General features: G+C 40.6%; 1 protein-coding gene across 4 annotated transcripts; it reads right to left on the bottom strand.

The window, feature by feature from the left end:
- Positions 1-2,648: 2,648 nt before the first annotated feature.
- Positions 2,649-26,855, bottom strand: BRD8 (bromodomain containing 8). 4 transcript variants are annotated; one of them, XM_080673754.1, is made up of 22 exons: positions 26,536-26,855; positions 25,263-25,359; positions 17,898-17,967; positions 17,256-17,305; positions 16,919-17,041; positions 16,481-16,561; positions 15,992-16,056; positions 14,413-14,549; positions 13,661-13,879; positions 13,111-13,255; positions 12,051-12,260; positions 11,380-11,660; positions 10,582-11,034; positions 10,184-10,277; positions 9,935-9,981; positions 8,957-9,171; positions 8,491-8,583; positions 8,231-8,299; positions 7,667-7,844; positions 6,649-6,753; positions 4,636-4,680; positions 2,649-3,018 (listed from the first exon to the last, which is right to left on the bottom strand). In XM_080673754.1, exons 1-22 carry the CDS (start codon positions 26,552-26,554, stop codon positions 2,959-2,961), a joined length of 2,856 nt encoding a protein of 951 aa, XP_080529880.1. In that variant the 5' UTR covers positions 26,555-26,855; the 3' UTR covers positions 2,649-2,958. The 4 variants fall into 4 exon arrangements, with proteins under 4 accessions (XP_080529880.1, XP_080529882.1, XP_080529881.1 ...); XM_080673756.1 differs by having other exon boundaries at positions 17,898-17,959; positions 26,536-26,571; XM_080673755.1 differs by lacking the exon at positions 13,661-13,879 and having other exon boundaries at positions 26,536-26,643.
- Positions 26,856-27,029: the final 174 nt, after the last annotated feature.

Genomic DNA, 27,029 nt, shown 5'->3' with positions numbered 1-27,029 from the left:
AATAAAGAACTAGACGATAGTTAGCTGAACGAAATTCCTCTATTTGAAATCATTCTTAAAATCAACTGCAAGGCAATAAATTTGAGGGATAAGTGATATTTTTCTCAGTGTATAGGTGTGAACCTATCAACCATTAAATCCTCAAAACACATTTTAAGATCACCCATTATATCCAATTCTCACTTTTCAGAATGAAAACTGCAACATCAAGTTTTAAAAATATCTTCCTTTCCTTTCATTACACTACTGATTTTCCTACCCCTTTGTTCTCTCCCTTTATAACTTGCAATAAATCCTTATCTATGTTCTTGCTTGGTCCTCTACTTCCTCATTGATACATACTTTAAAAAATGTATATACTTTGAGGTTTCAATTTTGGTATCTTTTCAGGTGGCTCCCAAATCTGTCTTTAACTTATGTGCATTCTGGTCTCATTTCTCCCTGTACCCAAAGGTCACCTTTTGGTGCTCTACCATCTGCTTCAACTCAACATTTCAAAAACTTAGATCACTTCTCTTTCTGATTATCTCCAAAATCATTTGCTCTCACCAATTTCCTTATCCCTATCCCCATCAACACTATTTCTTGATCCTGTTTTAACTCATCTCCTGCATTTGGTAAGCAAGTCCACTTCCCAGTTTTCTTCCACCATTTTTCTCAATGCCCATTCTTTGCTACTCAATAAATGCTACAGCCCCCTGGTCAATTTCTCTATCTTTAATCCAATCTGCTCTCAACGTCTCCCTGTGAAAGGCTTTACAACAGCTATTCCCTCAATATAAATTTTTCAATCTGCCACTCTAAGAACTCCATAAATCAAACCCTACTTTGCTTCCTTGGTCTGGTATCTGTACTTCATTATTCCTTAGATGATCCCTGTTCTAATTATGTCTCCCTAATGCCCCCACCATAGATACCTATACCTTTAACCTGGATTGCTAAGCTCATTCATCACCTTTTCTACCAATCCAAAATCTTTGTCCCTTTAACGTTCTCCTTGTCCATTACTTCTCCAACTTTTAAGGCTTCACTGCTTACTTACATGCATATTTGTGCATTGCTTTGGGGGTATACTGCACTATTTTCCTGGGCTCATTAAACTCCTTTTCCATCACCTCATAAAGACTGTATTCTTTTAGCTTGTTAGCATCCTAACAAACTTCAAAAAATATTTAAATCAAAAAGATCTGGCCTGGCCAGCATGGCTCAGTGGTTGAGCAGCAACCTATGAACCAGAAAATAATAGTTCGATTCCCAGTCAGGGCACATGCTTGGGTTGTAGGCTTGATCCCCAGTGTGGGGCGTGCAGGAGGCAGCCGATCAATGACTCTCTGATTGCTGTTTCTCTCTCCCTTCCTCTTTGAAATTAGTAAAAAAAAAAAAAAAAAAGAAAAAAAAATATATATTCTTTTTTTGCCCTGACCAGTTTGGCTCAGTGGATAGAGCGTCAGCCTGCAGACTGAAGGGTCCCAGGTTCAATTCCGGTCAAGGGCATGTACTTTGGTTGCGGGCACATCCCCATTGGGAGGTGTGCAGGAGGCAGCTGACCGATGTCTCTCTCTCATCCAATGTTTCTCTCTATCCCTCCCCCTTTCTCTCTGTAAAAAATCAATAAAATAAAATATATACACACACACACACATATAAAAGATGACTTCTAATCATCTCTTTGTTGTTAATCCTCCATTTATTTTTAGAAAGAGTGGAAAGGAGGGGGAGAGACAGAGAGAAACATGGATATGAGAAACACAATTGGTTGCCTCCAGCACAAGCTTTGGGGCAAGGGATCAAGCCTACAACCGAGGTATGTGCCCTTGACTGGAATGAACCCAGCACCCTTCAGTCCCTGGGCTGATGCTCTATCCACTAAGCCAAACTGGCTAGGGCCTAATCATCTTTCTTAAACCCATCTTTCTCAAGAAGGCTTAAAGTATGAAGCAATACCCTATTAATCTCCATCTCTTTATAATAAAAGGCTCATAACTAGTTTCCACTGAGTTAATTTTTATGTAGTAAGAGAAGTTAGAATAAGCTCAAGTGATAAATTTGATAACTCTTAAACTCAGTTTAGCCTTCAAAGAGCAATGTCATGAATCCTAAAACACATAAGAACCCTACATATAGAAATAGATAAGGAAACAGTAATATACTATCCTAGAAATACCATCTGCATAGTGTTATGTATAAATGAACGAAATAAAGGTCAGCACTACCGATACGTCTATGCTCAAATCTAGGGCAATGACATAAAGAAAATTTTTAAAACCTTTAAGTTTTTCCCAACATTCAAGAAAAGCTGAATGGGTCCTTATTGCACAACACAACACAACACTTTAAAACAGCTGTCGCCAACCAGTGGTCCTCGAGGTCCAAAAGGTTGGCGACGGCTGGTTTAAGAAACCTTTGGAGCAGTGGTCGCCAACCAGTGATCTCTGGACCACTGGTGGTCCCCATGAGGTGCGAAAGATTGGTGACTGCTGCTCTAAAACATTAATTACAAATTAAATCTTGGTTATTTATTTACCTTCTCTGAGTTGTAACAGAATAATTCATTTTATAAGACCACTTTCCCTCTCTAACAAATGACGAAACAGTTATCATGCAGAAATCACAGGTTTCATACACACACACACAGAACACACCAAAGACGAGTTTTCTTTCAGAGTTTATTTTGAACACAAACACTTCACAGATTTTTTTTTTTTAAGTCTGTACACTTCACAAGACAGTACAAATTAGCTACAATCTGTTAGTTACACATTAGGACATTAACACAACCCATGATTTTTGCCCTAAAACAGGCAATTATGCTTCTCCAACTCTGAGATTTTCCCAGATCATGTCACATGGCCCAGGAGCCTCCTCTTCTGTAACTCCCACTTCTGGAACTGGGCCCACAAGCCCAAACTTTAACTTATTTCTTTTTCAGGTTCAGCTCAATGAGGGTACTCTGAGACTTCACTTTTTCATCTTCATATCTGCTTCAATGGCACAGCGGCGCCCCCTGGTGCCACCATCCTAAATGACAGGCAGACAAAGTGCATGAGTGAGTTGGTTAAAAAATAAGAAGGAACAAGAATGCTGGAGATTTGATTTCGTAGGGGAGAGGGGAATCAGCAGAAAAATCCAGGAAATGAGGGGCATATATGTATTCCCATAGTGTGTGGTAAAAATCACCTGATAGTAGTTTGTAAGAGAATATATAGTACAGAGTATCTTGCTCCTGCCCACCAGAGGTTGCTGGAGTTCATCTGGGGCCCACAAAATGACTATTTGTCATCCCTCCGCAGCCCCCAAATTATGTGCAAAGGAACAGGAAGAGTAAAAGAAAGGTGGGAGAGTCAGAAAGGGCAGTGGATAGTGAGATTCTTAGCTAACATACCTGTCCAGCTGTTTGTTGGTCCCTAAAGAAAGGCCTTTCCTGCAGACTGACCCTGGCACTAGTTCCCTAGCACCTCCTGACAGTTGTTTTCCATGAGATCAGGACAATCAGAAGGCTTCTTTCCATCTGCTGCTCTCTCCCTGCAGCCCAGATCCTTCCTCTTGTGCAATACATTGCTGTCTTCAATAGATAAAAGATCCTATTAACCAGCCTTGTAACAACCAGCCAATTGCTTGGGGATCCAGAGTCACTGTTGCAGGCCAATAAAAAAGAACGGAGATTATAGTGTTCTGTCTGTGGTACAGGCTGAGGCCTGTAGGTAAGATGAATGAACACTTTTGCTTGGCCAGGCCATTTTTACATTTCTAACATTTAAGGACTCAAATATTTAGAGCTCATCACCACAAGTTGCCTTTGAGGCAACAGTAAAAATAAAAATACCATCTTGTATTTGTATAACACTTTTAATTTTTTTTCAAGCCAGTTCCATACCCCTTATCTCATTTTATCCTCACAACATCCCTGTGAGGTAGGCTGGACAGGTACATCATTATATTAGCTCCAGCAGACAGATGAGGAAAACAAGGCTCCAAGAAATAATCCAGTCAATTTAAGATCATGTGGTTTTTCTATCTAGCCTAATGCCCTTCCCATTATATCATGTCTCAGCACCCCAAAATGAATAACAGAGTCAGAGGGTCTCCAATTCATGGAGGAAGGAATGAAAGTCTTTAGGCTAGCTTTCCCAGGCTTATCACTATTTGCACCAGCCACTATTATCTGCAGCAGTCATTGTTACCGAGATCTTTATCTTATATTTTACTGAATGCTTATGTATCAGGCATCAGCCTTCCAACTTAATATTAGGGGAAAATATAAAAACTGTGTGGAGTATCTAGTATGAGGAACACTTTTCAAAAGCCAGCTAGCAGCTGCTTCTCTGAATAATTTTCTATTTGTAAGAAAAGAATTGGCAAAAGGTGGAGTCAGGAAATGAGGAGCGGTACATCCTAGATCCTTACCAATACCTCATTCCAGCCCAGTGAACTCATAAAAAGTCCCTACCCAGCCCACACACACACATGCAGAAAGACAGGAATGCAGAAGAGACAGGTTCTTATTCAATGATCTGAATAAACAGAAGTTCAACACATTGCTACAGTCTGCATGTTGGCTTTCCCTCTGCCACCCACCCCAGCGGGAGCAGAGAATCTCTGTGGCAACACCACCCCTTGCAGCCATTCAATACTTACAAAGAGAGAGAGAAGGAAGGCAGGAGAGCCCATGGGGACACTGTCCTGTTAGAGGACAAACAAACACTGATCAGGTTCCACAGAAACTCTCAGCCATAAGCACCCCAAACCTCAGGACAGAGAAACAAGCACCACACACACGACGACAAAACTTAAAAACTCAAGAACAAGAGGAAAGAGATCCAAAAGCAATCTAGCAATTATGCCTCTGGAACAGGAACTAATGGTCTGCAATTGTTACAAGCCAAGTCATTTCTCCCATCTTGCGAGCACCCTCAGAAGAATTAGTAATTTGCTCACTAAGCTCACAATTTCTCCTATGTGACTGGGCCTTCCAGTCACAGCAGGTTTCTTCTGTTTGGATGGAAGCAAATGACCAACATTCTAAGATCTGTACTAGGTGTACCAGTTAATAATGCAGATTTTGTAATCAAAGAAAACACAGTAATTTCAAGAGAAACATCAAAAGTGCTTTATTCATCCCTGGCTGGCTTGGCTCAATGGATAGAGCGAGGGCATGCGGACTGAAGGGTCCCGGGTTTGATTCTGGCCAAGGGCACATGCCCGGGTTGCGAGTTCGATCCCAGTGGGGGATGTGCAGGAGCCAGCCTATCAATGATTCTCTCTCATCGATATTTCTATCTCTCTCCTTCTCCCTTCTTCTCTGAAATCAATAAAGATATATATTTTTTAAAAGTGCTTTATTCAAAGTAATGTCCATCACTAGCAACGCATTTCCCCCATCTTTCAGGTAATTTGTGGATACCGTCCCAATAGAACTTTTCTTGTTTTGAGGCAAACCATTCAGAGACCCCATTTTCCACTTTTTCATACATTTTGAAGTGCTGCGCAGAAAGTGCGTGTGCCATTGATCGGAACAAGTGGTAATGTGAAGGAGCGAGGTCTGGTGAATACGGCGGTTGGGTTAATACTTCCCAGGCAAGATCTTTTAACGCGTCTTTAACTGGTTTTGAAGTGTGTGGTGCATTATCATGAAGCAAAATTACTTTGCCATGTCTTCTGGCACATTCTGGTCGTTTCACGATCAAAGCGTGATTCAAATTGATTATTTGTTGTTGGCAGCGATCAGTATTAACAATTTCATCTGGTTTTAGAAGCTCATAATACACCACACCTTCCTGATCCCACCAAATGCAGAGCATTGTCTTCTTTCCAAAGCGATTTGGACTTGCAATCGATGTTGATGGTTGACCTGGATCAACCCATGATTTTGTGCATTTGGGATTCTCAAAATAAATCCACTTTTCATTGCCAGTAACAATTCGATGCAAAAAAGATTTTCTTTCATACCGTTGAAGCAACATTTTACTGATGACTTTTCGGTTTTCCATTTATCTTTCGTTCAGTTGATGTGGCACCCATTTTCCTTCCTTTAAAATCTTCCCCATTGCTTGTAAACGATTGGAAATTGTTTGCTGAGCAACGTTTTAATCTTTCTGCAAGTTGTTTTTGAGTTTGACACGCATCTTCATCCAATAATGCTTGTAATTGTTGGTCTTCAAACTTTTTCCGTTGACCTGGATGCTCTTTGTCTTTCACATCGAAATCATCACTTTTAAAGCATTTAAACCAGTATTCACAAGTATCTTGAGATGGAGCATGTTCACCATAAGCTTCCTGAAGTATATGATAACTTTCAGCAGCACTTTCCTTCAACATAAAGTAATGAATTAAAACTTCCCGCAAATGCTTTTTTTGGCACGAACTTCGACATTTTTAAGCGTAAAAATATCGATGATGTTAACACATTCAGCAAATTTGACATATGAAGTTTTGAAGATTGCTGTCAATACAACAAAATAGCATATATATCAACGTATGTGGAACTCCATCTATTGAAAAAAAATCCGCATTATTAACCGGTACACCTAGTATGTACACCAATGGAATACAGAAGCCCAACAATACCAAGCCGTAACATAAAGTTCTTTGGATGCTTCAGACTTCTAGCACTGGAACAATGGCAAACAGGCTCTTTCTTGGTCTCCTCACCTTCTCTGAAGCATCCTGTTTGCGGGTAGAATCTCTTCCTCGAAGACTTTTAGCACTGATCCCAGACTCAGATGTTTGCATAATCAACTGTGTGGCCAGGAATTGCTGTAGGGAGAAGAAACACAGTTGGCCCTAGAGACCAGATCCAGTAGGGAAGAATTAAAGACACCTTAGGCTTTGTAAATATAGTACCCTTTTGCAATCAGCATTCAAATACTTCTAGAAATTTAGAACACTCACTTTTAATTTTCGTTGTACATTTTCAAGAATCTAAAAATGCCAAATGGCTCTAACTTTTTTTATTTTTTTGCTATAACATAGGATCAAAATTTCTATTCTCTAAGAAAGAATAAAACTAGATGAACCAAAGATCACCAAGTAATTTAAGTAATTTGGCAAGACTCTGCAGAGATAGACCACATCCCTTCAAGTTTAATATCCCAAAGGGTGCCTGGCAATGCATTTATAGGTTAGAAATAAGTTTTCTATTTGTTGACTGTCTACTATACTTATACTTAATGTAATACAAAATGTATGCTAATCATTTTGTAAGAATTTTATTTTAAAATTTCAGGAAATTTGCCCAAGAAAGATAAGACTATTCTCTCACAACTCATTTACCAAGCCAACATGAAAAAACTAACATGAGCCCAGCAGACATGGCTCAGTGGTTGAACATCAACTTATGAACCAGAAGGTCACAGTTCGATTCCTGTTCAGGGCATATGCCCAGGTTGTGGGCTTGATCCCCAGTGTGGGGCGTGCAGGAGGCAGCTGATCCATGATTCTCTCTCATCATTGATGTTTCTATCTATCTCTCCCTCTCTTTTCCACTCTGAAAACAATAAAAATATATTTATATTTAACATGAATCCAGCAAGAATAAAATTTCATGTTCCTGTGTTTCTGCCTGATGCTATTCCAAGTAAAAGCCACCCTTTTCCTGACATCAATGTGAATCATTCCCCTGAGTATTTTCATTTCATCCATGCTCAAAAACTGAGGTTCCTCAAAGTACCTGGATCTGCTCCAAAACATCTCGCTGCATCTCTACTGCCATGTGATAGACATCATGATCCGAGCTATTATACATTACAGCATTCTGGAACATCAACATAATGTCACGCTGGAATTCAGCTGTGCTGCGGATCAGTCCATTTTCAATGTTTTTCTTAATAGTTGACAAATCCATTGGCCTAAAAAAGAACAACAGGTAAATCCAGGAGAGGGGAAGAGGACTCAACTGGATCCCTGAATATATTATTACCATATAGATCTTCTCACACATCCCGCTAATCCCAGCTGCCAAGACTTGAACGCTAAACCCTCACCCTAAAACATGCACTGAACCCAAAGACGAAAGTCAGCCTGTATAATAAGTATTGAGAAAGGAAATAAAAGGGTTTAATTCTTTTAGACTATCGTTGGTGATCCAGCTGCTGAAATAATCAGTTTAGCAGTTGGTCACCTTTACTCACATCAAAAACATTTGCTTTAAACTTCCTGTCTAAAGCAAAAATACACTAAGACTGGACAACTTACAATCCAGGGAAGTTGGCATGCTGAATTGATTATGGCTTACCTCTGCACAATGCTGTGGTAGCCAGGTGCTATGTCATCTGTAACAGGCTGCAGAAACACATTGGCATATCTGTCCAAAGAGAATAAGGTACAATTACTGGCTTATCCTCCAAAGCAGAGGTGAGAGAACTTGACCTAAGTGGCTGAAGGTTGTTAAGAGCCAATGCCTCCAGCCCCAAATAAGCCTACTCAAATTTTTTTCTAGTCACCAACAATGAGTAGGAGAAAATGTTCCTACTAACTGGTAAAGCCCCTACTCACCTATGATTAGCTGCAGCTCTCCATACAAGCATGATGGCTTTCTTCCAGATTTTCTGTGCTTGAATAGCTTCCTGATCCTCACTACAGACAGAGCTAAAATAAAATAAAAATAAAAAAAAAATACAGAAGTTCCACGAGGCATAAGTTAAAAAAATCCTAATTATTTCTTGTCAACTACAGGCATACCTTATTTTATTGCGCTTTGCTTTACTGAGCTTCACAGATGTTACATTTTTTTACAAATTGAAGGCAAAACCCTCCACCAGCCAAAAGATTATGACTCGCTTTATTGTGATACTCAGTTTATTGTGGTGGTCTGGAACCAAAACCGCAGTATCTCCGAGGTATGCCTGTATTTGTTCCAGGCCAAGAAAGGGAAGATGAAAAAGTAAGATTAAAGAAAAGATCCTCTCCTACTTCTCACCTTCACTGCCTTGACCTCAAAGGAAGAATCTTAGATACTTACAACTGTGAAGAAGCAGGGCTGCTGGGGATGGAGTCCGCCAGTGTGTGGGACTGCAGAGTAGCATTGTGTATACTAAAGCCATCATCACTCTCGCTCACAGGGGGTTCGTTATCCATTTCTGACAAATAGCCTTCTCCTTGATCTTCTTCCTTAGGCTCCTCTAGACTGGCTGCTTCACTGACTCCATCTTCCTCCTCATCCTCACCTGGGGCATCCTTAGACACAGTGTGCTCCAGTTAGCAAATGCAAGCAAAGTCATTATGCAAAGCGTCATTAAACATAATCTGCCTTTTGGGTTAGATCAGTTCTAGAAAATGACCTCACACTGTTTCCTGACTGAGCCCTCTACCGCTTATCCTACCATACACTTACAGACACTAAGTGACCAAGTAATTTAGAACCTGGACAAAGCCAGGATCTTTTTAAAAGGAAGAAACAAAAAAAGCTACTTACTTAAGACTAAGCTAAGAGGCGTTCCTTCTTTCCCCTTGCTCTTGAGAGGAACTCTGACCCTGGGTACAAAGTTATCAAAAATAGCCTTTATTTTGTGTCTTATCTGATGGAGCAAGCTCTCATCGCTTTATATGAGTCTATTACTACTACTTCAGTAATTCTAAAAATAAAACTTTGGATGATTTCCTCTGAATAGTGTAACTAATAACCTAATTTCTTATATGTTCTCCCTATCTCTAATATCCCTACTCATTTGATATATCACTTTGAATATATCAAAGCTTCTTTGTGCATTATATGCAAAGAAAGGTCTGTATGATATTCACAAATTTTCAGATGGGAAGCACATGTTGCCATAATATTCCCACTACACCTAACTGTCCACTGCAGCTCTTCCCCATGCAACTCCTAAACCAGTCTCATCTCAGAGAATAAGGATGGGAGTTTATGGAAATTTGTTAAAAAGGTAGTGCTACAGGGAAATCTAGTCACACACCAAGAGGAATAAAGAAAAGTCTGAAATACCTTTATCTGGCTTCCAAAAATAGTCCCTGATTCTTCTTTCAATGAGTCTGCAGAGGAGAGAAAGACTACCTGAAGAGTTTTCCACCTTAGCCTTCCCCTTCCTATGGACAATAATCCCCTGCAGCTCTCCTTTGCATGCTGACCTATTCTATCTCCTCTACTTGCCCACAACCCACAATCCCTCAGAAGCCAAAGCAAAATGATTTCAAGTTAGTTACAGAATACAGATATCCTGGCCTTATTATTTACCTGACATTTCAAATTTGTGCTGAGTTTCTGCCTCTAAAGGATCTTCCATGGGATTTGAGCCATGTGATGGAGATAGCATGCTTTCGGGGGATGCCTAAAGACCAAAAAGAACAAACACCCTAAGTACTGGTAAATCACTACAGCTTACACAATTTTATTCTTCAATGATAATGTGACTATATAAGCAATTCCAAGTCCTATCCATGTAATTAGATTCTAATATATTTAATAGATATAGGTTAAGTATATGTATGTATAGCACTGATCACACCTATACACTTTAGACACATCAAACATGTCAAAACTCAGGAATGCAACAAAAAAAACACAGAGGCCTAAACTTTCACTTCTTACCTAAGGTATAACCCTCCATCCTCCCAGGCCCATATGGTGAATACCTCTGTCTTTACAGTTGTAAGTGGAGTCTCATCGCCTTTCCCACTGGCAACATCTACTTCAGCAATCTCTCCAGCTGCAGTACTTCTGGGTTCCTCATCTAAGTCCTGATTCCTGAGTTCTGGTGGCTCCATACATGTGGCTGGAGCAACCCCAGTGACTACTTCAGCCCCTGAAATGCCTTGCTCTGGTTCTGTAGGTTCCATTTTGATCTCAACACCAGGTTCTCTGATGTCTACCAGTTCATGGATTCCTTTGTTTTCTGATTCCTCAAAGTCTAGCCTCTCTTGCTTGACTGTCAATTCTGGTGCAGAAAGAGGTACTGGCTTGTCCCGTTCCTGCTGCATAGGGTGCTCCCAGGGGCCAGGCAGAGACCGAGGATCATCATTGTCTTCACAGAACGACAATGCTGCTTCCACTGCTGCCACGTCCAGCACTTCAGGATGATCATCTACCTGTCCCATAAAACATACACTGCTGAAGTCGCAGAAGCCAAATTACCTCAATTCTGTTAGCACCGAATGAGATGGCCTGAATCTGCAGCTTCTCTCTCCATTTTCTCCATGTAGTAGAAGCAATCAATGGACAGGCATCTGTCATGTGCAAACCAATAACATAGGGATGGCTCGGGAGATAACTAGTACGTCAGCACCAAAGGGCTTTGGGACTACAGAGATGGAGGTGGGCAGAAGCAGGAAAGTTGTTTATGTAATTGTTACTATGAGAAGCAAGGAGAGGCTGAGGAGAGAAGCCTATGTATGACCCATGAGAGATTCTTTTGGGTGTTGCTGAATAGTTACCTTGTCCTCAATGATAGCAATGATGTCTCCAACAGTCTCAAAGTCGAGCTCTTCACCTGTGTAAGACACAGCTATATCCATCTTCTCGGCCAGATCTAAATCTTCCTTCCCATCTATGCTGGGAGCCTTTGATCCTCCAGAAGCCTCTGCTACCCCTGATCGGAAACATTCCTCTTTGATAGAATTGATAATCATGGAGATTTCACTGCTATCCATGGAAACAGTCACAGTATGTGGATCCCCCACAGCCTCCATGGGAACACAACTGTCAGGCTGACTCACTGAATAACAGAAAGAGAAAAGTATCTCAGAAGCTTATTTAGAACCAAGCGGCCACATGGAGATCACATCAAGGATGTACAGATGCCAAGTACCCATATACTAATGCTCAGAAAAAGTTCTTACATCTGCCTGTTTTCTTCTCCCAGTTTTATCTAGAAAGTAAGGTGAGAACATATTCTCAAGCCCACTCCTATGTGTATATTTGGCCTTTCCCCCAACACATAAATGCCCACCCACCTCTTCTCACATCCTTGTTTTTCTAAGGATAAAGATGAGAAATGTCCACGGGGAACAGAACAGAGGCATGTGAATTAGAGCTGATGCTCTTGATCACCTTTAACTGAAATTTTGGACCTAGCGGCTGCTCAGGGCGTGGGTCAGGGACGCACCTGGAGCTACACTCTCAGGAGTGGAGACAGCCGGAGCAGAGGATGGTGCTGGTAGCGCAGGCATCATGACAATGGTAGCCTGGGACACAGACTCTACAGGGGGTGGCACAAGTTTAACTGGAGGCTCACTGGCAACAGTAGTGAAGGAAGCAAGAGGTGTGGTGAACTGTGTAGGACCAGCTTCTAAAAGCCGGGAAAGAGTGGGGGCACCTAACAGACAAAGAGGTACACAAAATGAGGTAAGAAAGAAGAACATGAATAAGAAGCAATAGCCACTTTAAGACACAACCAAGAAAATTTTTAATCTCAAAGGATGAAAGCAATTCCTGTTGAATAAACTCATTACCTATATCTTTACTTTATCTAACTTTACTTAATATCTTATACCAAGATAGGAATGACCCAAAACACTAGAACACACAATGTATATGAAAATTGGGTAGTAACTATTCCTCAGATAAAAATTAAACATAACAAAAAACTGGTCTGAATAAATGTCACTTCCGCTAAAGTTAAGTGTATCATAAAACACCCAAAATGAAATGCCAATGTTTGTTTGGTATTTTGTAAAGGGCTTTTTTTTGCCTTACATTTTCTACATCATTTAATTCTCACTACATTTTTGCAAAGTATAAACACTGCAATTAATAAAAGAGAAAACTGAGGCTCAAGGGTTCAGTTACTTAGCCAAGGTCACAAAACCAGAGTGTGGTAGGCCTGAGACTCAAGTCCAATTCCCTGAATCTAAATCTCAATCCTCTACTCTATAAACTTAGGTATCTAGATTTGCAAGCCCCAGAGAAGCAGCTTCACTATTAACTTCTCTAGTCCTCTCATTAATATCTATGCTGGGCTATCCAGGGCTATCAATATTTTGAAGATGAAATGGATTTAAAATCTGGGACACTACAGGGTTTAACAGTTAAATAGTTCCAAGATTGGACTTTAACTCTAGGATTAACAACAATTGCTTAGTAACAAAGGCTAGAAACCAAGGACTATCAATGCCAAGGTTCAATATCTCTAAAGTAAAATAAATAATGGAAAAGTGATGACTTACCTGAGGCAGCAGGGGAGGCTGCAACAGTGTTGGGTGTTTGCTGCAAATCCCCACCATGTATCATGGGAAGGACCCCGCCTACCTCCAGGAGGACACCTGTACTGTTCAGGTGGCCAGAAGCCACAGCCATTTCACTCTCATTGACCTAACAGGGAAGAATAGAGGTGAAGGCTACACTCAAGCTTTCCTTTACTACCACTTCCCAAAAAAGCTCCAGCAGTTGACCAAACTTTACAAAAATAAAAGTTAATATCCAAAGAGAGTAATTTCAGACCCAAGGGAAACTCTTAATTTTGTAACAAGAGTTCTCTGGAGAAGAGAACCAAAATAATTATGGTTTCAAATACCTCAGGATCCAAGAGTACTATCAACTTACTGTGTTGGATTTTTTGTGTTTTTTTTTTTTTTTTTTTTTAATTAATTAACATTTAACTAGGAGATCTCTTCCTCTTTTGAATCTTTTTTTCCATGTCATATTTTAGGTCCCAGGCACTCCCTTCCAAAATATTAAATCACCACAGCTCTCAAACACCCACAGAAGTCTCCATACCAGTCTGGGGCTAGTAGGCAGGAGGCTGCCCTTCTTCAAGAGCTCTGACAGCAGAGGGGAGGGGGGTGGAGTTGCTTTCTGTCCAAGCATCTTTTTCTGGGGTGAATCATCTGTTACTGGGGTCATGGGGGCTTCTAAGGGTGCAGAGCCTGGAGGAAGGGTGTCAGGAATCCCAGGAAACGAGGTGACTGGGGTACTCGGCAAAGTCCCAGGGGTTACCTAAGAGACAACAGAGAACCTTTATCTGACTTCTCAAACTCTGAAAGGTTCCCTATTAATCTGGGTGGGTTAGTGTGTCTAACTATTATTGTTTTAGTCCTGAGTGGAACTGCCCAGAAACCCCCTACCCTCCTGCTCTCAGCCACAACTTTCTTCCCCACAATTGTTTCTTTTACACCTACCCACAATGACCCAATCACTCCACCCAACCTACCTTTTATACAAACTCCTTACCCACTACCAATATTATATATTACAAAACAACTGTTCCTTATTTCAGCATGAATTTCATAGTACTAATACACTTACAAACAATTCCTTGACATAGTCTTTTACCTATCTCTCAAAAGGTCAAAGCCTCAGTGTTTTTAGGTCCATCCTTATCTTAAGAGCACAGAACAAGGTAAAGCCTTTGACATTCAGACCAAGAGAGGAAGTTGCCTCCAGGCCAAAAGTGATTTCCTCATCACTCAGCTCTCTGCTGGCTTATTGCCCCTTTGCTGATTAATTCCTGCATATGGAAATATACTCACCCCAGAGGTGGCCTCTTCCATAGTGGTTGCAGTCAAGTCCCCAAGTGGATAATCACTTCCTGGGGAGGCAGAATCTATAGGAGATCGAACCATCACAGTGGGTAACCTCCGAGGGGGTGTTTTTACTGCTTGACGAGCTAGAACATGTAAGAGAACAATATCTAAGTCTTCAAGATTAACTAAGTGAAACTAGACACTACTTGGCCATTATATAATAAAGGACAAATAGGTATAGTGCGTTACTAAAACAGCATTGAGTTTGGATTAGAAAGCTTTCTTTGTTGCGTCTGTTATTTTCATTTTCACTGTTATGGCCTTTTCACATTTCTAAATCTCAGCTTGATCTATGGATACTTTAGAATGACATAAAGCAGATAGGAAGGAATATGTATATATTTATTGCACACTTGCACATCAAATTGATGTACATAGTATCATATGTGGTCCTTTCATGAAATCTAGAACTCATGGAATTGCTTTTTTTTTTCTTTTGGCCTATTCGGAGTAACTGCAGTGCTAAATTAAAATAAATTTTGAAAAGGCTTTCTGTAACACTTCTGGGAAACAAGAAAGCTTACCCAAGAGAAATTCTTACATTAAACAAACACCTTTTAATTTTTTATCTAAAAAAAGGACTTTTAAAAAAATGTTTTTATTGATTTTAGAAAGAGAGAAAGGGGGAGGGACAGAGAGATAGAAATATCAGTGAAAGAGAAACACTGATCGATCAATTGGCTGCCTACTGCATGCCCACACCGGGAAATGAGCCCACAACCCGGGTACGTGCCCTAACCAAGAATTGAACTGACGACCTTTGGTGCATGAGTCCACTGCTTAACACCACTAAGCCTCATCAGCCGGGCACACTAAGCAAACATTTAAACTATTCAATTATCCCAAAGATCCTTGGAGTAGGAAAGTGGTTTAAACATCCCTTAATATCCTCAACAACTTATTATTAAGATTCTGCTTTTGCCCAGCTGGTGCAGCTCAGTGGTTAAGTGTTAACTCATGAACCAGGAGCTCACAGTTTGATTCCCAGTCGGGGCACATAGCCAAGGTTGTGAGCTCAATCCCCAGTAGGGGGCATGCAGGAGGCAGCCAATCAATGCTTCTCTCTCATCACTGATGTTTCTCCCTCTCTCTCTCTGAAATCAATAAAAACATTTAAAAAAAAAAAAAAAAGATGCTGCTTTTAATAAGAAGGAAAGACCTCATGAGCTCAGAGCATGTATTCCTAGAATTACAAATGCTTAAGTTCCTCTCCTTAAGTGCCTGGGATATTCTCAATCTTTTTATAGGCCTTTGACTTCTAAAATCTTAATTATGTTCAATATCTTTATTTTAAGCCTTTGTATCCTAAAAGGACACAGATCTAGTGAGACTTGAGCAGAGCTAATTTTCTAAGAGTTCTTTCCAGGAAACAAAGGGATGTTTTTATTCTGATAAAAGAGATGACAAAGGAAAGTGTGCAGGTAAATTGGAATCAGTGGATTCTACATTATAAAATAGTTTTCAATTGTTTTTAGCATGCAATACTGTATAGTCAATCACTAAACAGTCAATAGGCTCAGCTTACCTTGATATGCAGCATCTGTAGCCTTCCTCTTTACTTCAGCCTCCTCTTCCTCCAATTTCTTTTTCCTAAAGAGGAAATTAAAGGTTAGATCCTAGCCAGCTCTAGCTCCTCCACAGTTCATAGTGCCTAACAAGGAAATTATTTGCCAAGCTAGCAGTTTCTGGATGAAAGGGCTAAAAAGGAATCATTATCAGCAGAACAGGAAATTTTGAGTGTACTGTCTAACTACCAGTTCTTCATCCACACAAACTAAAGCCACTTTAAAGTTAGAACTAAGTTATGTTCTCACACTGAAATGTTCTATCTCATTACTTTCTAGAACTCACTCCCCCCAGCCCCAATACCAGGCCACTATGCAGCTTTCCCTTTCCAGAATCTCTCCAAGTCTTAAAGGAATGGCAGAAGGAGAAAATAAGCCAGATTACTAGAGGAGAAAAGGGGGTAAAGGGAGAGAAAGGAGTATAAGAATAATAATATAATGTAACCCACATTGCAATGTCATTGCAAAGCTCCTCCAGTCTGCTGTCCATGTGCCCAGCTTGAATTAGTTCTGCATCTCTTTTCAGTCGTCTGTAGGAAGAAAGAGAGGTAGATAGACTTGGGTTTTTTAATCTGCTACTTAAAAAATTCTGACCAGCCAGCCAGTGTGGTTCTGGGGTTGAGGGTCAATCCATGAACCAGGAGGCCACAGTTTGATTCTCAGTCAGAGCACACGCCCAGGCTGTGGGCCCCCAGTGGGGAGCATGCAGGAGACAGCCGATCAATGATTCTCTCTCATCATTGATGTTTCTATCTCTCTCCTTCTCCATTCCTCTTTGAAATCCATAAAAATACATTAAAATATTAAAAATAAATAAAATCCTGACCAGTATTAGAAGTCAGTCTCTTTTGTCTCCCCCAATCATTTGGCATTTCTCTGATAAGTACCTATATTTTTCCTGGGTTTCCTTTATCATTTTCTTTAGTTCCTCAACTCGTTCAGCAGTCAGTTTCCGAACAATGACATCTTCAACAGTTTCCACCACTTCTCCCTTTTCACCCCGTTTCCGTCTGTGAAAAATTAAAACATATACACATTTGAATAAGAGAATATCTGTTCCCATTCCCACTTGCTTTCTTTGAGCCTTTTCTACCATCACCTAACCACAGATAACTTCTCCAATACTTTTATCACCCAGTAATATAAATAGATATAAACCAGACTTCCTCAGAAAACACTCTCCACTAAAGAGATTTAGCTTGAGTGCCTGGTTTTTTTACTTACTTTGGGGTCTCGGTAGTTTCTAGAAGTTCAGAGTACTGAGAAGCACAATGCTATGGAAAAAAAAGTGAAAGATGAGCAAGCCAGGAAAATTTCAACATACTAAAGTTTAGAGAAGGGAGATATGAATGTTTCTAGGAGAGCAAATTACTTAGAATCAAATCAGTTCAAAATAAAAAGATTACCTAATAGCCAGTATTTATAGCTATTATCTACTGAGTAGTTACCATCTGCAAGGCACTGTGCTAAATGTTTTATAGGTATTACCTCAGTTGAATCTTCAAAACAATCCTGAAGCAACATTTATCTCTATTTTACAAATGAGAAAACTGAAGCTCATTGTCCAAAGTTTTCAAGTAGAGTCCTATTAAACCCAGATCTATTTAATTCCCACGCTTGGGCTCTTTTGCTTTTTTTTTTTTTTTTTTTTTTTTTTTTTTTTTTTTTTACTTTTAGACATTTTTTTTTGAAGAGGGGCTCTTAATAGTTATGCTACACTGACAATAGTAATTTGTAAAATGAGCATATGTGGAAAAGGTATTCTCAACTACTTTCCTTCTTCATGGTATAAAAGCCTTGTGATTAAAAGGCAGGGAACCCACTTCACATCTCAGAGACTGCTCTAAAACTTGCTTGGGAACTTACTTTTTGAGAGAACCAGTCTGGAGGGCGGCCGGGTTCTGCAAAGGGCTTGATTGCTCTGCTAACTGATACCCTATAAAATAAGAAAAGCCTTAATACACACCAAACAGAAGAAAAAAAGAAGGGGGGGAGCGCGGAGAGGAAAAGTACACTGACAGTTCAATGTTTGGAGTACAAACCTTGGGAAAAAAACTGCCACTGGGAGGTATACTGTAAAATGTGACTATGGAAAATAACGACTTTAAAATCATTTAGAAGGAAATAGTCATTGCTAAAGTTTTCCTAGGTGATGTATTTCCTAGGTGAAGTGAAGATATTAGAACCTAATAAAGCATCATTTCTGTTCATTTGGGGAAATATTTTTATGTTGATTTTGGCTTCTTAGAAAAGATCTGCCTTTTGAAAAGCAATTTATAATATAATACAGACCTAAAAATGTTCTTTTGATCCAAAAATACAGCTCCTAGTAATTTAAGAAAATAATGTAACAGCCCTGGCTGGTGTGGCTCAGTGGTAGAGCATCAGCCCTTGCACGGAAGGGTCACAGGTTTGATTCCTAGACAAGGGCAATACCTGTCTTGTAGGTTCATTCCCCTGCCCCCACTGAGTGCATGTAGGAGGCAAACAATGTGTCTTTCTCATGTCAATGTTTCTCTCTCTCTCTCCTTCTTTCTTCCACCCTCACTAAAAATCAGTGGAGCCCTGGCTGGTTTGGCTCAGTGGATAGAACACCGGCCTGCAGATTGAAGGGTCCCAGGTTCAATTCCAGTCAAAAGCATGCGCCTGGGTTGCAGCCATGATTCCTGGTTGGGGGCATGCAAGAGAAAGCCAATCAATGATTCTCTCTCATCATTGATGTTTCTATCTATCTCTACCTCTCCCTTCCTCTCTGAAATCAATAAAAAAATATTTTTTAAAAATTCAATAGAAAAAATATCCTCAGGTGAGGATTAAAAAAAAAATTTAACAAAATAAGCAAGCACCGCCCTAACCGGTTTGGCTCAGTGGCTAGAGCGTCGGCCTGCGGACTCAAGGGTCCCAGGTTCGATTCCGGTCAAGGGCATGTACCTTGGTTGTGGGCACAGCCCCGGTGGGGGATGTGCAGGAGGCAGCTGATGTTTCTAACTCTATCCCTCTCCCTTCCTCTCTGTAAAAAATCAATAAAATATATTTAAAAAAAAAAATAAGCAAGCACCAAGAAGTACAGTGTAGACTTGATCAGAATGGTGAATAGTTAGGTTATTCCTAAATGCCTGTAAAAGGATCTTTACCATATGGCTCTTTAACTCTATGAAATATTAAACAGTCCATAAATATAACCATGAAATATATGTGGTGATATGGTTATTTATAACAATAATATTAACTAAAAAAGCTGACAATTTTCTGCTATGACATAATTATACAACCTTTTAAAAAGTTGCAGGTATAAAAATAAACAGGCAAAAATGAAGAGAATTGGACCAGAATGAGATCAAGAAAAATTGTAGAAAAAAGTGTAAAGGGGCTTCAAACTATTTCTTTAAGAAGAAAACATGACAAAATATTGAGATTTGGCCCAGCCAGAGTGGCCCAGTTGATTGTCGTCCTGTGCATGGAAAGGTTGCCAGTTGGATTCCCCGCCTGGGTTTCTGGTTCAGTCCCAGATCATTGTGCATATGGAGGACAACTGAAGTTTCTCTCTCTCTCCCTTCCTCTTTCTCTAAATCAATAAAAATATTTTTTAAAAAATATATTAAGATTTGTTCTATCCAGGTACTGAGTACATAGGCAATCTAGATTTATTATTCTCCATACTTCTCTATGAGGTTGAAATATTTCATAACTTAAAAAGAAAAGTCTTTAAATTTTATGTTGGGATAACAGTATCACAGAACTCTTTTTAAAGGGAAAGTTAATTTTAACATTGTTATATGGATAGCTATAACCAAAAAATAAAATTTGATCCATAATTTATAACTTACACCGAGAAAAGCCCTAAATACACTAAAGATTTAAATATTCAAAAAATTTAACCATGAAAGTACTAGAAGAAATCATAGATTATTTTATACTTCAGACTAGAGAAGAACTTTCTATTTATGACACAAAATCCAAGAGCTGTAAAAGAAAATTATTAACAAATCACATTTTTTAAATATTTTAATTATGTATTTTTATTGATTGATTTTAGAGAGGGAGAGAGGGGGCAGAGAGACACAGAGACAGAAACACACTGAGAGAGATGGATTTGATTTCCAATTATTTATGCATTTACTGGATAATTCATGTATTTGCCCTGACCAGGGATCCACAACCTTGGCATATTGGAACAATGCTCTAACCCAGTGGTCGGCAAACTGCGGCTCGCGAGCCGTGGTTTGCCACTCTGTTGACTAATGAGTTTGCCAACCACTGCATAAGGCATTAATTACCCTTACCCAGAAGTTTTGACTTCAGGTTAAAGACATTAGTACATTATTAAAATGTTTTTTAAGTGTTTTTCCCTAAGGCAGTGGTCGGCAAACTCAGTCAACAGAGCGGCAAACCGCGGCTCGCTAGCCGCAGTTTGCCGACCACTGCTCTAACCAACTGAGCTACCTGGCGAGGGCTTAAAAGTTTTAAGGTAAAAATACCACCATAAGTAAGTCAGATGGCACAAAAAGCTACATCTCACACCTCAAATGATTAATCTCTCCAATACACAAGGAGCCCCCCAAATTAAAAGGATATAATCAAATAGAAAAATCAGTTTATAGATGGAAATAAAATTGGCTCCTTAACACATGAAAATATTCAACCTCACTCATCACAGAATAAATGCAAATGAAAATAGGAAAACTATTTCTCACCTTTTATAATACTGTCAAAGATCAAAAACACAATCTATGATCCAGGGCATAGAAAACAGATACTTTGGTTTATTATCAATGGGAGTATAAATTGAAACAATCTCTGAGTAGGGCAATTTGAAATATTTGTCAAATTTTATAAACTCATATATTCTTTGATCCAATCATTTTACTTTGTTTATCTTAGATAGAACTTATACATAACTATGCAAGATGGTATTTGTGTTAGCAAATGTCCATTAAGACAGTACCAGTTTATGATATATCCAAAAACAATACCATGCAGCTGTTTAAAAAAAAAGCAGCAATAAGATAGATCCTGATATACAGATATACAAAGACCTAAAAGATATAATAAGCCCAGCCAGTGTGACTCAATGGTTGAGCATCAACCCTTGAACCAGGAGCCCACAGTTCGATTCCAGGTCAGGGCACATGCCCAAGTTGTGGGCTCCATCCCCAGTTAAGGGCATGCAAGAGGCAGCCAATCAGTGATTCTCTATCATTAATGTTTCTATCCTTCTCCCTCTTTGAAATCAATAAAAAATACATTTTAAAAGGAGAAAGAAAATATATTTTTGTTCATATATACAAAATTAATGCCTAGAGAAACACACAAGAAACTGCTAACATGGGAAATGAGGTACAGTGATGGGGGAAAGACACTGTACCATTTTGAACTTTGAACCTTATGTTTTAGTACTTCCTCAAAAAATAAATACCAATTTAAAATTTCAAAGTGTTTTCACGCTATTTTTCTAATAAAATTGTGAGAAAATATACAGATTAGATTGTATTCCAAACCAGTTTCCTTGGTGGTTTGTTTAAAAAAATCAGTTCAGTCCTTGCCAGTGTGGTTCAGTGGTTGGAGTGTTGACCCAAGCACCATAGGGTCTTGGGTTCAATTCCCAGACAAGGGCACGTACTTGGGTTGCAGGTTTGATTTCTGGTCCCAGTTGGGGTGAGTGTGGAAGGCAACTGATTGATGTGTCTCTGCTGTGGATGTTTCTCTGCCCACCCACCCCCTTCCCTCCATCATAGTTTGATTCCCAATAAGGGCACATATCCGGGTTGTGGGCTCAATCCCCAGTAGGAGGCATGCAGGAGGCAGTTGATCAATGATTCTCTCTAATCATTGATGTTTCTATCTCTCCCTCTCCCTTCTCTGAAATCAATAAAAACATATTTTTTTAAAAAAGGTGTGAGATATTCTATGTAGCAGCTGTTCTTGCATCAAAGTAAATGGTAAACCCCAAGACAAAATGAACCACACTAATTTGATAAATCTTAGATTTAACTTAAATATAACTCAACTCAAATATAAATTGAACTGATTTTTTTTGTCTGTTAGCTTGTTAATCCTAACCTGAGGACATTTTTCCACTGATTTTAAGAGTGGAAGGGACGGGGAGAGACAGACATGGATATGAGAGAGACACGCCGATTGGTCGACTCCTGAATGCACCCTGATCAGGGCCGGAGATCCAGCCTGTAAACCAGGTACCCACCCTTGACCGGAATCAAACCCGTACGCTTCACTCCAAGAGCTGACGCTCTACCCACTGAGCCAAACCAGCTATGGCCCCACTTACATCTTTGAAAAGTTATTTTTAAAATAGATAAAGTGGCAGAAATACTAAAGGTGACCAGTAACTGTGCTTTTGTAAACCCATCTGAATGGTTAAAGTAGTAGAGACATACCATGTAAACACAAATGTGTATAGTAAACTATAAGATTTAAGATAATTAAAATGGCCTTGGATCCTGAGGGAAAGAAGGGGGGGAAAAAGAGAAACGTTAAAAATGAAAAAGTGTATGTCCTAGTAGCAAAAAAATTGGAAACCACAGTCCTACTATTTGACACTTAAAAAGAAATACTGGAGTGCCAAAACAATTCAATGAAAGCATAGTCTTTCAACAAATACTGGGTATTGGGAGAGTGGATATCTACATGCAAAAGAATCCCCTGCCTTATAACATACATAAAATTACCTCAAAATGGATCCAGAATCTAATTGTATAGAGCTAAAACTATAAAGCTCTTAAAAGAAAAAAAATTAAATGGTTTCTTAGCTATGACACCAAAAACACAAGCAACAGAAGAAAAAAAATAAATTGGATACATCAAAATGAAAAACGTTTGTGCAATCAACAATACCAATCAAGAATGTAAGACAATACACAAAAAAGGAGAAATATTTGAAAGTTATCTGACAAGGATTTGTGTCCAGGGTAAAGAATTCTTAAAAGTTAGTAATAAATATAAGTAATCCAAAGGATCTGAACAGACATTTCTCCAAAGTAGACATACAAATGGCTAATAAGCATATGAAAAGGTGTTCAACATTAGGGATATGCAAATCAAAACCACAATGAGATATCATTACATAGCCACTAGTACAGCTATAATAAAAAAGACAAAAAATGTTGAACCCACATTTTTATATATATAGCCCATTATAACCCATATATACAGCCCAGCTGGTGCAGCTTAGTGGTTGAATTGTCGACCCATGAACCAAGAGGTCACCGGTTCGATTTCAGGTCAGGGAACATGCCCCGGTTTCAGACTCGATCCCTAGAAGGGGGTCTGCAGGAGGTAGCCGATCTATGATGTTTCTCTCTCATCGATGTTGCTATCTTTATCCATCTCCTTTCCTCTCCCCCAAAAAACAGTAAGACATTTTTTAAAAAAGTGTTGAACATAGAGAAATTGGGCCTTCATTTATTGCTGGTGGAATATAAAATGGTGGGGCCACTGTTAAAAAAAAATAATTTTGTAGCTTGCAGACTGAAGGATCTCGAGTTTGATTCCGGTCAAGGGCACATGCCTGGAGTGTGGGCTCAGATCCCCAGTGGGGGGCATGCAGGAAGCAGCCAATCATTGATTCTCTCTCATTGATGTTTCTATCTCTCTCTCCCTTCCTCTCTGAAATCAATAAAAAAATAACAATATTGCAGTTCCTCAAAAAGTTAAACATCGGCTTAAAACAACACAAATGCTCATCAACTGATGAACAGATAAACAAAATGTGGTATACTCATACAGACCATTATTTAGTCATACAAAGAAAAAGTACAAATGATACAATAAGAACCTTGAGAGTATTATGCTAAGTAAAAAAAATCCAGTCACAGAAGACCACAAATTATTTCATTTATATGAAATGTCCAGAATAAGCAATCTATAGAAACAGAAAGTAGATGATTAGATGAGGTGCAGATTTTACAGTGACTGACAGTTGCACAACTCTGAATATACTAAATTCTGTGAATGCATTGGGTTAATTTTATGGCATGTAAATTACCCTACCTAATAAAGAGGGAATATGCTAATTGACCTTCACACCATTGCAAATATGGTGGCGCCCACAGCCAATAAGGAGGGAATATGCTAATTGACTGCCCCACCCTCAAAGATGGCAGCGCCCACAGCCACAGATGGTGGCGCCCAGTCCCTTCAGCCCCGTTGGGGCGCCTGCCTCCAGAGTCCCCCAGTCCCCTCAGCCCCCCAGAGCTGGCCAATGATTGTGCTGCCGGCAATGGCAGCAGCAGAGGTGTGATGGGGCGTCGCCTTCCCCTGATCGCAGGGTCGCCTCCCACCCCTGAGGACTCCCAGACTGTGAGAGGGGGGAGGCTGGGCTTAGAAACCGCCCCCCCCCCCCCCAGTGCATGAATTTTCATGCACCGGGCCTCTAGTATCTTAATAAAGCTGTTATAAAAGAAACTTAAGAGGCCCAGTGCAGGGTCCCTCAGCCTGGCCTGCGCCCTCTCGCAATCTGAGACCCCTTGGGGATGTTGGACTGCTGAGGGATGTAGTAGTGCTTGAAATGGCAGGTGGCTGGGGAGGAGCCCAAGCCGGGTGGGCACCACTTCAGCTCAGTAGCGCTGCCTCCAAGGCGGAGAGGCTCACGCTGTCACAGCTGCACTCACCAGCCATGGAACCGGCTCACTTCGGTCAGCTGAGCAGCACTCCCACTGTGGAGTGCACTTACCACGGGGGGGGGGGGGGGGGGGGAGGCAGCTCCTGCATTGAATATCTGCCCCCTGGTGGCCAGTGCATGTCATATGTCATAGCTACCGGTTGCTTAGGCTTTTATATATAGAATACAGGTCTGTCCCCTCAGCCCAGCCTGCACCCTCTTTCAGTCTGGGACCCCCTTGGGGGATGTCCAACTGACGGCTTAGGCCCGCTCCTCAGGGGATCGGGCCTAAGCCACAGTCAACATCCTTAGAGCTACCGCTGTTATGCTCGCAGTGGTGAGCCCGGCTGGTGGCTGAGTGGAGCTCCCCTTGTTGGAGTGCACTGACCACCAGGGGGCAGCTCCTGCACTGAGCATCTGTCCCTTGGTGGTCAGTGTGTGTCATTGCAACCTGTTGTTCCCCACAGTTAGGGTCAATTTGCATATTATCCTTTTATTATATAGGAGGATACTGCTTACAGGTCAGTATTGACTAATTACAGGAATCCACTAATGTAAAAAAAACATGCAACAATTTTGAAGACCCAAGAAACCAGACATCCGAAATACCTTACCAATTTTGATCCCCACTCCTCATGACAGAAGATGCTAAACACAGCTTCTCTCGGATGGACCATGGTTCTGTGGGGCCACTACTCAACAGCTTGTGTTCTGAAAGGAGAAAAGGTTTAGAAGCAACCAATGAGGCACTAGTTCTTGGCCCCAAAGGGAGGTCTAAAAGCCTAATACAAAACATCCCAACTTGTAAGGACAAAGTGAGCTCTATCACCAAATCTTGATTTTCACCTCGCTAGTAAAATATCACCACTGGATGGGTGGTACCTATTCATTGCATGTGAACTGCAATGAGTATCTGGCAAAATATTTAATTTCCTCATGACTACCCTGCTTTATAAAAAATAAATAAAAAACGATGTCAGATTAAGATAAAGCAGTTCTCCAAAACAGCCGTTTTAATAATACATTCTTTATCTCAATTTGAACTCCAGGACTTATTTCTTTTTTTTTTAAATATATTTTATTGATTTTTTTACAGAGAGGAAGGGAGAGGGATAGAGAGTTAGAAACATCGATCAGCTGCCTCCTGCACACCCCCTACTGGGGATGTGCCCGCAACCAAGGTACATGCCCTTGACCGGAATCGAACCTGGGACCCTTCAGTCCGCAGGCCGACGCTCTATCCACTGAGCCAAACCGGTCAGGGCTCCAAGATTTATTTCATTTCCCAGGATTCCGAGTAGCCACCCCCTTACTGCCCCGCCTCCTTCTAAGCATAAACTTGTTTACTGTTTTCAGAATCTCCCCCCCCCCCCAGCCCCCTTGAGTTGTCGGGCCTAAAAGATCTTGTCAGTCCACAAAACAGAGGAAAATGGCTGAGGTCAAGAGACGCAATTTCCCTGGTGGCAGAAAAAGCTCACGGTTAAAATATACCATTTCTCTGTGACAGAGAGTAGGAACCCACAACCGTTGGTCAGAGTGTGAATGGCTCTTTGAGATGCCGGCCACTCGGTATGGCTCACAACACGTCTAGGTCTGCACGCCGAGTCTCTAGAGCAGCAGCTTTATCATTCACTCCACACAGTTTCCAAAGATAAAAGGAGTTGCTGAGCTGCTGCTTTCAAATTTCTGCGGCCGCCCTAAGACACAAGACCCTACACTTTCCGACCCCCAAATACTGGCTTTCCACGACGCCGTCGAGCGAAAGTCTCTGAAGACTCTGGGCTCTCAGGCAAATCATTGTTCCTACTCCCCAACTGTGTGACAGAAACCCGGTGCCCGGCCTCGGCTCTACAAAAGCATTCCACGCAAAACAGCACAGATACTTACTGCCCGTTCCTGTCGCCATCTTGGCCCGAAGTCTTCAACCCCCGAGGGAAGACCGCTTTGTAGGGCCGAAACGTGGGGGAGTCTGGGAAATAGTTTGGGCGTTTGCTCGTGTGTCTCCTGGGAAATGTAGTCTCCCACCCCAAGACGAACAAGCGTCTTAAACCAGCTCTCTTTTGCGCTCCAGAGAAGGAACGTGCTAAAGGACAAAGGATGAGTGCTGAAACCTCAGGTTTCCTTTAGCGTTCGTGGTAAATAAATGCTTAGGGTTCAAGAAAAAGTATTAAGCGGGAAGAATTCCACGGTACTCAACTCCAAACTCCGACAGTTAGTAACCCGGACGCACATTAGAAAGGAAAGGTCAACCCGGAACAAACCGTTTCCCAGTTTTACCCGCCCCCTTTCCTTGCGCTCATTGGTAGGTGAAGGCTTCTCTAGCTGATTGGCGGACGAAGGCAGCGCGTAATTTAAAACATTGTATCAGTAACAAAGGTGCA

Source organism: Plecotus auritus (genome assembly GCF_963455305.1).
Source record: "Plecotus auritus genome assembly, chromosome: 6".
NCBI lineage: Eukaryota > Metazoa > Chordata > Mammalia > Chiroptera > Vespertilionidae > Plecotus > Plecotus auritus.
Note: the sequence above shows the minus strand (reverse complement) of the source record. Positions and strands in the feature narration are given on the sequence as shown.